Genomic DNA, 15241 nt, shown 5'->3' with positions numbered 1-15241 from the left:
AACATTCTCATTGAACCTGGATCGTCAGTTTACACTGTGAGAACACTGTGAGAACAAAATTAAAATCTCCTTGAATTCAATGCTTCATGGGGTGAGTAATTGATAGAAAATAAGTCATTTTTTGGGGGGTGTATCAATGTAATTTAATAAAAAAGGCTTCTCTTTGTAATAAAGACAGGTACATCGTTTTTGATGTGCAAGTACACCGACTTGTAATCTTTAACGGCGTGGATTAATGTGCGCGTCTCAGGGAAACAAATGGAAATGTCAAATTATTGTTGCTTTTAAAACTCACTCGCCGCCATGAACATCTTTCGACGTCATTTTACTTTTTATTGATTCAGTTTGAGCTCGCTCACCACTACTTTCTGTTTAGCTCTCCGTTGCTTTTGATCAAAACGGAGATGTTCACGGCTCATAACTAAGTCGTTGCTAACTCGCGGTTACAATATTAATGTTTCGGGTGACTTATAAAAAGATGGCCGCTAAAATTTGCCACAACGCAGCGAGAATCAATTCTAGTAAATGAGTTAAGGAGTGGACTACTTATTGTCTAGGACTCAAAGTGTTGTGCTCACTAGTTTCTTCGCCACTGGTTAAGTTTGGTCCGCTCATGAAGGAACCTGAGGAACCTGAGGAATGTGTGTGTGTGTGTGTGTGTGTGTGTGTGTGTGTGTGTGCGTGTGTGAGTGTGAGTGCGTGTGCGTGTGCGTGTGTGTTAACAGTGAGACTGTGTGAGCCTATGGGCAGGTTTAGTTTTGCTCATAGGAGTGAGACTGCGTCTCTTAATGTTGTTGTTCTTTTGACCAATGACAGTTGAAAAGAAAAGAAAAAAGAAAAGAAAAACATAAAAACGGCCATAACTAAAAATGACCCGGTCACTTTTCCAGCTATCGATATTCCTTACAGTGTGCCTGACAGGACTTCATGTTCGGTTTCCCTCAAAGCAAAGTACCTAAACATTTAGTAGTGCATCCTACAAGAGCTATTATTATTATTATTACAGGCTGCATGTCATGTATTATCAAGTCAAGACAGCATTCACTCACGATGGCAGCGCTCGAACAACATATAAAAGTATGTTGCCGTTTGGTTTATACGCTATGACAATAGCAGAATACTGTTCAAGTAATATCTGTGCAAATCTGTCCTTGAGACTCATCTCCATTACTTTCTGGAGGGTTTCTCTGGAGTGGATTAAGTTTTTGGGGGTCAGAAGTCAATTCAAACTTGCTGCGAGGACACTTAAGACGAGCCTTACTCACTAGAATCCTGTACAAATTCTTTCCAAAAAGTCGACTGTCAATGCTGGAAGGAGGAGGAAGCCATTTTCAGATACGATTCCCCGAACCCACGAAAAAAAATGGCAGCAACTTTTCCGGGTTGGCGGAATAACATGGATATTTCACATTGCCTGTCGACAAAGATCAGATCAAATGTGACGCCATTATTCCAAGGAATAACCTGAAGGAGAGGCAAGTAATCATCATCAACACAGGAACGCGAGTGCCACTGTAAAGATTCGTATTCTCTTGGAGAAGCTCGGAGGTTTGGGCCCAGCTCAGACATGCAAAATGGCATACGTGCCCAAAAGGTGCAACGTCCCACCGGGCTCATCATCCCTGAATATTTGGACCGCTTTTGTCAGCGCCAGTCAGTCAGTGAGTCAGTCAGTCAGTCAGTCAGCCATTCAGTCAGTCAATACATGCTCCTTTCGACGTTGGAAAAACCTGGCTCAGACTGGCTTTTCGAAATAGTTCAGAAAGTCAGACATCTGGGAGTGCAGGAGTCAAAGCTAACAGAAGTTCTGAATGACGTCAAAATGTAGTTATCTCACCTCCTTTTCTGAAAAGAAAAAAGATGCTTGGACGTCGGAAGGAACATGTATTGTACGTCAGTCAGTCAGTCAGTCAGTCAGTCAGGTAATTTATACTTAATCGCAAGACCCTTGCTTTTTTCCGATGAAACTACATCATTTCAGTCGAAGCAAAGGGTCATACTACCAAGTCGAACTGAGCTTTTCAGTGTGGTCACAGCGTGGGTCCGCTGGGCGGTCAGTTGAAGTACAGCTCCTTGGTCAGCATGGACACCACGCAAGGAATCTGCTTCTTCTCACTGAAGCGTGGGTCTTCGGACCAGGACTCAAAGCTGGTGGCCACCATGTAGTTGACCCTGGTCAGGATCTGCATAATCTCCAGCTGCTTCCCGAACTCATTGAGGACGTTGCAGAGTGCCTGAACGAACCAGGAGCCCCGGCCGGGGTTTCTCCAGGAGTAGTACCCTGCAAGAACCCAGCACATTACTTCTTTATACTGAAGACTACAGTCTAGCACCCGGTAAGAACACACAATGTCACTTCTCACACCGAAAAAAGTCTTTTTTTTGGCGAGGACACATCATAATGAGTGTAAACTCACAACAATGTAGGCCTAGTTATATCGCTTAAGTCACTACCAAAGCAACCAATGCAGAGGTTGACAATGTCTGAATGCACAAATCTGATGTGACTACTTGCAAATAACATTTAACATATTCCCTGCCAGGTATTAATTCATTCATTCTGAGCTTTTCATTCTGAGCTTTTGTTTTGAAGGCGAAAAATGCACGACCCGTGAACTGGAAGTGAAAACCGGCTATGTATATTGTCCCACGATCTTTTTTTTATTCACCCGAAACATTAAATTTGTAACCGTGATCATCAACGTTATCGGCCGTTTTGGACATTTGAAAAAATGCAAACAACTGGAGGTGGACTCGTTTCTGGTTCATTGCCCGTTTACTCGATCGCATGGTGATGTACCGATGCTGTGACCAAGTGCCATACCTTGCAAAAGAAATGCTCTCATCTCATTCCATGCAGTCGGAAGAAAGTTGTTTTAAAACATGATCAAAGGTACTGAGTCTAGACAGGCTGGACATAAGTCATTTTCTAAAAGAGCCATTCCAGAATTTCACAATAAAGTTAGACAACAGTGCTGCTGTTGACAGCAGACAGCTATCCAGTGACAACTGCTATGAGGTCGGCAGTCCCTGACGATCGCACATCATGACACATGAGTGGAAATTTGGTTCTAAATCCCTCAAGAGGCAATAAAGCCATAGCAGACATTAGAGTTGAATTACATTGGGAATAATTCACGTTGCAATGTTTTTGTTTTTTGCAATATGTATTGTGATATAAAAAGCAGGAGTTATATAATGTCTTCAGATCTAAACTTCAGTAGCTCCAGTTGCAAAGAATGCATCACTGTGCATGGAAGACCAGCTACCAAGAAATCACTCAATTATTTCCTCCCAGATTAGTCATGCAAACTGTGAACCTTGCTACACTTAGTTTTTCTTTCCATCAAGCAGTAAAATGGTACAATTTGCCTTAGTTAGCTACATTGCCTCCTTTGCGATTTCACTATTGCACGTGTCGTGATGCCTTAACCTGGCATTTATAGCAGGTCCAAAGACAAAAAAGAGAGCACAATCTCAGAAGACTCCAGAGTAATATCATTGCTGCCTTTTCACATGGCTGGCATCAGAAGAAAGAACAAGTAGCAGACCTGTGTAAATATAACTCTCACAGTATAGCCTGATAACATTAAGCCTACAACATCTTTGTTCTGGCCTGTAGACAAATAGGCTGTTGTGTATGCTGCTGATTATTGTTTATTAGGTTTACCTCTATATGATTATAATGAATTCATTGGAAAACAATGTTTTTCATTGATGGGACTGTGCCACTCGCTGGGGTACTGATCTAGCAATGGCAGAGCGGAAGCTGGAGCAAACTCACGTGAACAGACACATATCATATACATTCATTCATATGTGGCCCACCATGACAAACGCTGGTCTTTTTTCATTTCATATGAGAGATTCATAGCATGAGATATTGGTAGCTTTAGCTTAGTTTGACTCACCAGTTTAGGAACTACAGCTTATAGAATCAATTAACTGTATGTATTGTATTACATACAAACACTCACTAAAACTGAATGTTAAATACAGTGACTCACACTTCCAAATAAGAGTCTAGAATACTATCCCAAGATATATTGTGTGCATGAAAGTGTGAAATTCCTTCTTTCATCTATGGCAGTGACATTGTTGTCATTGTGTGCTAATCAGCTGAAGTGCACTGCAGCCACCTTGTGGCAGGAGCCGTTATGGCAACAACCTCTGTACATATTTTCATCATTTTGAATTGCCCCAACATGTTTTTTCACGGTCTTGAGTCGGTCATAGACAGTTGTCCATAACTGCCAGAAAAGGCTCTGGTAGTGGACCTAATGAGCCCAACTCCCCACACATGTGCAATTTCCAGGCTCTGCCTGAGCCAATTGATTGCCATGGCAACCCCAGCCTTATTCCCCACACCTGCCATTTGATTACTTAGTCAGTCCACTTCTCACAGTCAGACAGACAGACAGACAGTTAAAACGGGTGCTGTGACAATGGATATAACGGGTATTGCATACACTGACACCACGCTAGACAGGAACACCCAAAAACATCACATCCGGTTTTAGCCTGGGGTAAGAATTTTCTATGGCTGCCAATGCAACTTGGTCCAATCCTTAATCACATACTCTGCTCAATATTGTTTTGAAAATGCCGCAAATTGCATTGCAGTGAACGAGCGCAAATCACAACTTCCCCCGGTTGTGGGCGGAGTCACAGTTTGAGGCGCTGTTTACGCGCCGTGGTGTCAGTGTATACTAGGGTGGTGTATGTATTTCCGATGTTCATTGTTACCAACTTGCATCGTAGGCCGGTGCCCAATGGGCACAGGTCTAGTCGTTTTTAATTGCCCCAACATGTTTTTTAAGCTGTATACAGTAAACCCCGGTGCAGGTCTATCTGTGTCAAACATGTCATACTTCCCAACCCCACTCCACCCCTGTCTCCTTGCAACTGGAATACTTTCTAGAGATTAAACAAAATAATAAAAAATAAAAGTTTGGAGGGTAATTTGGTACATTCATGAAGCTAAAGTAAGATATGATATACTATGTAAGATAGTATATATATGAAATAGGCAATTATGGGGATGAAATAACCAAACTTAAAGGTCATGTGCCTAACAGGACAGCGTTATGGGATATCCTACTTAGCCAAGAAACCTCCCTACAAACTTTCAACAAACTTTCACCAAATCAAGGATCCTGACATGGATGCATCCTAATATGCTTGTTACTGTAATCAGACCTTGCAAACGAGACAAATGTTTTGTGGAACTGACAGATGTGCGCGCAGACCTCACCTGGCACGGTCGAGTAGGCAAAGAGGAAATCTGCCTCTACAGGGATTTTATGCCGGGGATTAGCGTCTGTCTCGAGGGTATCGTTCGGTGGTCCCGAATCTGTCTGTATACCATCGTCGAACTCTGAACCGCGGCAAGCCTGGTGGAGCAAATGAAATGACATTTCACTGAGATCCTGAGTAGCATTCTCAACGATGACCTGGTGAGGCAATTAAGAATTTAACATTAAAAAGCAGAGATATGAAATGTGTTTCCATTTGTGCTGATGTGGCAGTCTGAAAGAGGACATTATGCATGTGAAATCAACAAATCATTTATGTAACCACTTGAACAAGAGCGACCCTATTTTGGGGAAAACATTTTTTTCAGCCGAATGAGATTTGGTGTAAAAAAGTAGCCCTGGGGGACCCGGTCAACTAAGTAAAAACGGTTTAAAATTGATTTAAATTATATTTCATAGCTATTTAATTCAGTGAAAATTAGTTGCACTGCCTTTTGAGGAGTTTGTCTTTTTTTCTGTTTGGTTCAAAGCAGTGAACTGAAAACATTACTGCCCTAGACACTACTGCCAGTAATGCATCTGCATGAACAATCAACGTCAACAAGCATAAATGTCCTTTTTCAAAAGTCAGTCTCCGTAAGAAAACAGCCAGAACCAGACACTGCAGCAATGCATACCTGGATGAAGAAGAGTTTTGGCTTTCCCACTAAGCTCTTGCACATGTCCCCTCTGAACAGCGAGGTCATGGTCTTGATGGGCATGGCTCCGTCTGTGCCGTATATCATGCCCTCCTCGCCGTGGCTCAAAAGGATACAGGCGAAACACGAGCTGTCACTGTGGTCTTCCTGCGAGGCTAACCCACACACACACAAATACACAGAAACCAGTGCTCAGATGAGAGCTGCTCATTCACCATGCAAATAGCCCTTCGCTAAGTCCCGCCAACTCCACTCTGCGATAGCAAGCTGTCCTTCTCAGCTATTGAGATGCATCTTCAATGACGGGATTTCATAAATAATCAATCATTTTAGTAGCAAGAGCTTGAAGCTAAAATGTCTTCTAAATCTAGTCTGCAGGCCTTGTTGACAGCTATCTGGCTATGCACTCGACAAATGTGCATGACATTATTTCAATAAACTAGAAATACGAGGAAATGTTAGAGGGAGAAACAGTATCGAACACAATGAACTTTAACGACCGTTCGCATCCGACAGGAGTTTTCATGTAATGCACGGTAAGACTACGGTTATTAGTATTATTGCCATCACCTGGGTGGGTCAGTCGTGTAACTTTCCTGATGTTAAGCTGATTATGTGTTCAACAACACAAACATGCAAAATAACATTGACAGCTATGAGGTGTCGAAAGCGTGCCATCCTCAGCAACGGTTGCTAAACTATTTGGATTGGCATTAGTCGCTTTTGGGGTGGTGCTTAGCGAAGGGCTAATTACAGGTGCCACAATCTAACACGTGCATCCTCAATCCTAATGGTTCAATTGATCCAAGATGGTCTATTTAAGGAGTACGCCCCTCAGTCTGTCATGCTACACACTCAACACAGCCTCCTCCTGTAGTAGCATTTAGTAGCATCGCCCACTGCTTTAAATGGTTTGGCACCAATGTACAATGTTCTGACCTTCTACCTCCCAATAACCCTAACAAGGGTCTTGAGGTCTACTGACCAGTCATTTCTTCTGGTCCCACAAACAAGACTGAAGACCAGGGGAGACTCACTCACTTGCACTCCTTGGCTTTCGATGATTCAGCTGTTTCCGTTAGGCAGTGTGTCTGTATGTGTTGCAACGCCTCAATGTGTTTAAAAAAAAAAGATTATCCTACAATTTAACCCATTTTTCACCCCTGTGTCAATTATCTAATGTGACCCTGGGCTCTACACACCCTCCACCAACCTGGGGAGAGCAACGGACTTGAACTCATGCTTCCTTCATACATGAGTGTCCAAGTTGCTCCTTTACACCTGACAGGGGGGAGTTTCCCTGGTTGGACGTAGCGCGTGGAAGGAACACGTTATTCCAACCAGTTTCTTTCCCCTCCATCAGGCACCCCAGCTGGCCAGGGGGAGGCAGTTTAGAGACCAGGATTACTGCATGTTTTTGTGAGGGTACCTACCCTAGGGGACACGGGGAGAACATGCAAACTCCACACAGAAAGGCCCTTTTGCCAACCCCGCCTCGGGTATGGGCACTGATGACGCGGAGGAGAGGACACGCCGCCAGCGCCCACAGCGTCCTGTTTATCGTTTTACTCTCAGTCTTTAATATTTGTTGTACAGCACTTTGGTTCAACACTGTTGCTCCAATGTGCTCTAAATAAAGTGGATTGGATTGTTTTGGAAACCAATCATGCCACCTCCCCAATAGGAAGGGCAACCCTAAACTTTGTATTACCGGTAGTTCTGCAATGCATGTTTTCTGTTGTTTCCACTCACTTCAAATCATGGCACCAATGTAATGCCCAGGAATTGAACCGGGTCTCCCGTGCGGGAACTAAGTAAGCCAAACATCTTATCCACTAGCCTAAAGGGAAATGTCCCTTGGATGGGGGCGATATTAGGTTTTTAAATTCAACATTTACCACTACTTTAGTTTCTTAATTTAACATTTCCAACCACCAGTTTTTCAGTTTCCATGCCTCGAACGGTCACATTTAGGGCTGCATATCTGTGGCTAAAATGATAATCACGATTATTATTTGTAATGTATAAAAGTCAATCCTCCTTATATTTCCCTCTCGTTTCCATTCGGCTCCTATACACAGTGTTTAGTCCTGTGTTTGTGACTCACCATCTTTGAGAAGACGCTCCATCTTCTCACAGGTCTGGTCGTTGTAGATGCACACGTCAAAGCCCAGGCTCTTGAAGCACTTGAAGAGTTCGCCTGCATCGCGATCCGTGCCGTTGCGGACGTTCATCCCTGTTGATTAAAATACAATGAGTCTGAAATGTATGTGTAAGGGCCGATTCATACTCCTATTTTAGAGCCGAATAAAAGTCGGTTCGGCGCTGTAGAGCCTACAATGTGACGTCATTTGAGGTTCGGGGGGCGGGTACCGTCCTAAAGTCGGCTCTTCGGTGCTACTGAAAATTTCTGACGAGCCGAAATCATTTCGGCACTACAGCGCCGAAACAGCGGTAAAATAGGAGTATGAATCGGTCCCAAGAGTAAGTGGTGCAACGGTTAATCAAACTACCGGTAATCGATTTAATCAATAGATTCAGAATAATGTAGTAGATTATATACAAACATTTCTCCTATCGATTCATTGATGAATAACAAATATATATAGTATTTCATATAATTTCATATAAATATTATTTCATGAATCTAATTATTATCTAAAGAGTAATCGCTAAGAAAATAATCTATAGATATCACCACCGTAGAAATGTGGCATCGTTACACTGGGTGCGTTCGGAAATGCGCGCCGGGAGCGCACTCTCCTATTAGTTTGCATTGCACAGTGCGCTCAGTGCGCTATTTCCGAACGCGCCCACTGTAAAAACAACTGGTAGACTGGTAAGGGTCCATTTGTACACTCTCAGGCAACTTAACACTGAGGATTTGACTGTTTAGGGTCGATGTACTGTACACTGCTTTAATTGAGATTATATTTTGTCAATTATATTGTCTCCTCTGGTATGGCTAAACCTGTCTACTGTGGCTTTATCTAATTATCATGTTACAGCATCCGGTCAATAGAGGGTGCCGATAGTTAAGGAGTGAAGGAGTGTTGAAGACAAGAGACAGATAGATGTGTATAGTGTGAGTATACCTGCAGTTCACGCACATCAAGTAAGTTTGAATGGAAAAATCCCACTGTCACCTGTTCCCTCAGAGCCATAGAAGAGAGAGAGTTGCGACACGCAATCTCGCCGCAAAGCGGGGTGCTATGGGCTATAGTTCCAAACATTGGAACTTCCTCATTGAGATAGAACGAGAACTTCCGCTTTCCATTCTTACACAGAGTCTATGCAAGTAACGTGACTCTCTCTTCTACGACTCTGGTTCCCCTCATACTGAGCCCTGCTAAACGTATGTTTCTCGACTCAATTTATTCAGGTTTTTCCTTTAATTTGTCACCCGTATACACATCATGTCCTATACAAAAAAGGTTTGGGAACCGAGAAATCTGCCTCAGGTCTTCAAACTAAACTATGGGTAACATGTGCACTGCTTGTCGGTCATCTTACCCGTCTTCTCATCAAAGTTTTTGTTGTTGATGATAATGCACTTGCCCACACGCTGGTGGCTCATCTTATACTGGAATGTTGGTGAAACGATTCGATAATGGCTTTCAGAAGAGTAATCCTGCTCCCGCGGCTGGCCATCCTTATTCTTCTTACTGACCAAGTGGACGTGCACATACACACGCACCCACACACACACGCACACAAACAAACAAACACATACACACAACACCGAGAGAAAAGTTAATGTTTTCTTTAATCGGTTTTAATAAAATAACCGTTTGCTAAATCTGCAGATCTACAAACGCACAATGTGTTGAATTACAAGCTTGTAGATCGGTATCTTCGTACTACTTTATATATATACTTTGAACTAGGCCTATAACATTTAAGTGGCTAAATCCTTTAAGATTATCAAAGAAATGTGCTTCTCAGTTGTTCGATTAATCAAATAAGTAATCAATAGGATAATCGCTAAGAAGCTAATCAATAGTTGCAGCTCTATATTTAAGTGTATCTATATTTTGTTTCTGTCAGACAAATTTTTTCCCAAAATGCATCATATTCAGTACAATTTCCACTACAATGCAACTGTTACTGTATTATTCACAGACTGAAAATGTAATGCTTTAACAAATAGAAAACACAAAAACTCAGTAGAACTATTACATAACTAAGCAATGTTAAACCACACCTTTAACAATCATCACACAAAGCTAGTACAATGCAAATATGTAAAATGTACATGTTAAAACGAATATCATCTTTTTAAAAGGAATTCAAATGAATTATAGGAGACCGGCCTTACGAGGTGGAAGCTTCATAATGAAGCTCAACTTCCAACTCTTGTGAGAGGCTGAAGTACGATAGAGATGGTGTTAAAAATGTCATAAAATCTTTAAGGTCTTTGAACACGATGAGCGTGATGTATAAGCAGACTATTCATATAGACACAGGTTGATGGTTTTATTCACAATGAAAAAACTAAGGTCGTTTCAATTGTAATATTTCCATTCTGTGTGGATATACTCATGGACACAAACTACTTTAAAAAGATATAGATTTCGGGCGAATTTATCACACACACAAAACAAATGTCTTGGTTTGTAAGGACGTTTAGACACAACATTAATTTCCAAGACACATATTCGAATTTCAACTTCCGACAATGAGACAGACAGACTCAACTATAAGTGTTTAAAAACAGCCCTGAAACCACTTACTCAGAGCCCAAAGAGCACATACATTTTCAAATGTAGCATTAAGGTCATGGCCAAGCGGGTCGCAAGTAATCCACTGATCGGGAACGAGGTGAATCTATAACATGTTTCTCATAAACGTATCAAAAAGTAATTGGCTAAATCAAAAAAGTATATCCAGCGACAGAGGAAATCTTTCACGAGTGGCAATTCTCACCGACCTGTCATATTTCCATTCTTTAAAGGAGCCATCCAGATACAGTAGGTAAGCCACAGCGGGCCCATTGGACGCTCACAATATCCACGCTGCTTCCAGAAGGGCCTAGTCATCAGGTTACCCAAGCATTGGAACAATGCACGCAAACACAAACACACTCACACACACACACACACAGCCAACCCAGGCCATACTCTGATCAACATGTGATCTAGAACTTTACCACCCCCCCACGTCCCCCCCCCACCCCCACCCCCCACCTTTCCCAAATTGTGCCATACTAACAGTCAACTGCCGGCGGGCAAAGCGCCCACCTTGGTGGCACAGTGGGTTGGGCGCAGTGGGAAGTGGACCGGGGCGGGGGGGAGGGTTTTTAACGGGAGGGGAGGCAGCCAACATCTCTTACCTGGGTTCATCATTCAGCGCTACGCCACTCTGCATCTGAAACGCCTTGCTCTCGTCTCTCCTTCTTCTTCTTCTCGGTTGGGGTAATTTTTTTTTTTTTGGAGGGGGGCTGTGTGCTAGGATCCTGACATGCTCTCTGTGTGCTGGATGGAGACTGGATTGGGTCGGCGTGCGCCGTAGGTCGGGTGGGGGGGGGATTGGGTGGGGGGGAGCAGCACGCTGAGAGGCCCCTGAGTCAGCAGAGCTCGCCACACCAACCCACCCAGAGCTTTCTAAAGGTCTATTCAAGCAAGGCCCCTGCACCTCTCTGCTGTGCTGAGGTCACACAGTGCAACGCACTGCCCCTGCTGCTGACAGACACACAATCCCTCCATACCAACCAACACATCGCTGCTGTCGGGCAGAAACCTTTTATCTCCGTTTTTCAACTTTCTTTTTTAGAATCAAGTAGATCACGACCTACGTGATCATATGACAGCGTCACACACAAGTCTCAAAAGGAGCAGATCCGCAAGCTAGAAACGCGGCACGAAACGGTGCGTTTTAAAGCTTGTCGGTCTGCTACTTTTTCGGTTTTTTATTTGAATCCCGAAAGGTAGCATTAACGATGACGATACCCCCCCCCCCCCCCCCCCCCCCCCCCCCCAAAAAAAGAATAATAATTAAAAAGCTAAAATTGTATATTAGATCTTATAGATCTAAAAGCTCACGCATCAAGCTGTGAGTTTGTATAGATTGCCTAAACAGGAGGGAGCCCATTATAGACTCTTGGAGGACTCCAGTCAAGAAAGTGGTATTTGGGTTTTTTTAATGTTTAATCACATTTTAGCTTTAGATTAAATTCAAATTAGTTTTATTGGCTTGAGAAAACATCATAATAAAGCAAAGAACAAACTGGGGAAAGTGCAGCGAAGAGAGCAGCGCCCCAAACAGGGATCGAACCGATGACCCACATCTCACCGGTCCCCCTGCACCATCTCACTGAGTCACAGCCAAGATACCAAGTATGGGAACGCTACACTCTCCCCGCGGGGTCAAATCTACCAGTTCCCTCGCACGAGTAACGTGCCACTTCTGACACCAGTATGACGAATGGCGCATCGCTACGTGCCGGGATCTAACCCATGACCCCACAGCTCACTGGTCTGGTAGGGGTACAGCATTGTCTGCAGAGCTATGTCACATTGCAACTTGGAAAATCCTAGTATCCTACGATCTTACTATCCTGCTATTCTTTCCTATACCATTATCCTACTGGTACTATATGCTACTATTACAGGGATCAACTTTATAAATGGTCTGCGGACCGCTGGCCCATGAAGTAGGCTACTATTTATACAGTCCATAAGCCTTCCTCTTGCCTGTTCAGCCAGTAAAAAAGAATGCATACAAAAAAATAAAATAATAATTGAACATTGTTTTCCTGTGGTACTGGTGTTTTGTAATGATTTCTGTGTGAAATCATCTCGTTACCGCTCTGGTATAGCATTTTGTGAGCCCAATGTCATATGTGGATGAAATGCAGACTGCTTTGGTCATATCAGAGCACAGCAGCACACCTGCAGGCTGCAGCCAGTGTTGCCATGTCCGCTCATTATAAGCGACTTTGGCCTACTTTTTCTGTAAAGTTGCTTGTAAATATTGGTAGTTGTGGGTTGCATTTTCTTGGTGGGGGGGTGGGGGGGGGTGTCTGTTATTTAAACAGTAAGGGTACTTTTGGTTCCATTTGAACCCTCTCAGAGTTACAGACCTATGGTGATTCAGGGCAAGCTCTTTATGTGTTTCTCCTAATACTATTCTCAAGAATACCTGGAATATCTGACTGCACCATGTCTATTGTAAATATATTTCCTAGGGGGGCCTAGCGGTCCAGGCGAATACCACGTGTGTGTGTGTGTGTGTGTGTGTGTGTGTGTGTGTGTGTGTGTGTGTGTGTGTGTGTGTGTGTGTTTGTGTGTGTGTGTGTGTGCGTGCGTGCGTGCGTGCGTGCGTGCGTGCGTGCGTGCGTGCGTGCGTGCGTGCGTGCGTGCGTGCGTGCGTGCGTGCGTGTGTGCATGTGCGTGCGTGCGTGTGTTATTTACCGTCCAAAAAGCAGGAATCTTCCGCTGCGATCAGGTTTGGCGTCAGTTGTATCTCCCTGGTCTTGACAATCCTCTTCCATCTCTGAAGGATCACATGCTACATCCATCTACACGCAGATGACATGACACCTCAATCAATGTGTTCTCTAACCTATCCCACTGGTTCCCAAACAGTGGGTCGGGAGTCGGGACCAAGCCCCCAGAATGACTGGGTAACATTGAAGTCATCTGTACTGCAGGCCCAGGTTAAATTTATGAATGAATCATGGGACGTGACGTAGAGGTACGACAAGAACAGCGCGAGGAGTACTATATGATAGGAGCCAACCAATCATATCAACGCTTCGAGGGGTACTACCCGGAAGACTTCGTCATTCAAAACGCCACTGAGCAACTTCCATTGAAGTGAATAGCGGGGGGCGGGGCTGTCGCTCCTCATCCACTCTCTAGATATATTATAACTCTATGATCGAGTCACGACTTAAGTAAAAAATCCATTATTTTATTATAATTGAAAATATGCAAATGCAAAAAAAAATGCAAATAGCAGATCTAAGCTCACTTGTAGATCTTCTATTTTTGGCAAAGAGATTTGGTGTAGAGGGGGAAAAGGAGGGAGCCAAGTACAGACCCCTCGGGGACCCCGGTCAACTATAATACGCTGATTTAAGCGTTAATTACACATTTATACAAGATGTTACATCAGTTCCATTTGACAGCTATCATATCTGCTGCAAATGTTCCTCTACTTGCACACGAAGCATATCCTGCTATTGTATTTCTGTTTTGACCACACACGTATCTCATTGTTATCTGACTTTGGGTACGTTCGGAAATGCGCCCTGAACGCACTGTTGTGCTCTCTTGTCATTCAGTGCACTCGGTGCGTTGTCGTTCGAAAATCCAGTGCGCTGCGCACCGGGTGCACTGAGCGACCCTACCCTGAAGCTGGGGTTGTCCAGTGTGAATCGGTGTGATTGCGTCGTGGTCGTTCGTAAAAAAGGCACACTGAACGCACTCTGTGACATCACCGCCCACCACACTCAACAAACTGACCACATTCCCGGAGCGCATTTCCGAACGCACCCTTTGTGTCCCTTAATTGTTTCTCTGCTATGTTGGGCTTGTTGGCACATTTTCTTGATACTGCAAGAAGAGCGGTAACTATAAGCCTGGTAAACCCCTTCTCCCCCTTGAAAACATTTAATTCATTATTATTATTATTATTTATTTTCTTCTAAGGGGTGGGGTTTACCAGGCTAGGGAAGTGGAGCTTGTACAAGAAAATATGCACCTACTCTCTCTTTTATACCTATAAACTTGTGAGTTGAGTTGAAATTGAATTAGTTAATTTACAGACCCAGTTAACTTTGCTGTGGTAGTGGTAGGCTAATGTCGCGCGTGCCAAGCTATCATTCTCTTGTACTTGTCACCACGGAGTAACCTCGCGTCTCGGAGGACCTGACACTAAATTGTCAGTGTCAGGTGTTACATTTTACAACACAACACAACATAACTCATTTTCAGACGGGTATTTGACCAATAAGCACCTTATTGTTTGGACATTTGAAGGTGCTCCCGAGTCTAATAGTTAGAGGTGCGCAGTCACTTTATTCCCCTAGCTGCTCTGATAGACTGTAGAAAATAGAGTAAGACAAAGTTACGCCATTGAGGGGGCAGAAAACAGCCTGGTCACGTGGTTCATGTACTCGCGCGAGCCCATAGACTCCAATGCATTCCCTAAACATCCGGTTGTCCCTTTTCAATAGAAGTCTACCGGTATGTAGAAGTAATCTGAGTTCTCTGAAGTTTTATTTTGTGTAGAAGAGCCTGTCCGGCTCTGCCTATGCTATGCCACATGCAAGTCACTGTAGTT

The 15241-nt window shown here is 43.6% G+C and overlaps 1 protein-coding gene across 1 annotated transcript; it reads right to left on the bottom strand.

Moving 5' to 3' along the window:
• Positions 1-2054: 2054 nt before the first annotated feature.
• casp7 (caspase 7, apoptosis-related cysteine peptidase) lies at positions 2055-13468 on the bottom strand (the record flags this gene model as incomplete). The annotated part of the gene is made up of 6 exons (XM_079492768.1): positions 13366-13468; positions 9467-9618; positions 8061-8189; positions 5933-6108; positions 5255-5393; positions 2055-2281 (listed from the first exon to the last, which is right to left on the bottom strand). Exons 1-6 carry the CDS (start codon positions 13443-13445, stop codon positions 2055-2057), a joined length of 903 nt encoding a protein of 300 aa, XP_079348894.1. The 5' UTR covers positions 13446-13468.
• Between the last annotated feature and the right edge of the window lie 1773 nt (positions 13469-15241).

This window comes from Electrona antarctica (genome assembly GCF_951216825.1).
Source record: "Electrona antarctica genome assembly, chromosome: 22".
NCBI lineage: Eukaryota > Metazoa > Chordata > Actinopteri > Myctophiformes > Myctophidae > Electrona > Electrona antarctica.
The sequence above is the reverse complement of the archived record's forward strand: the minus strand, read 5'-3'. Positions and strand labels throughout refer to the sequence as shown.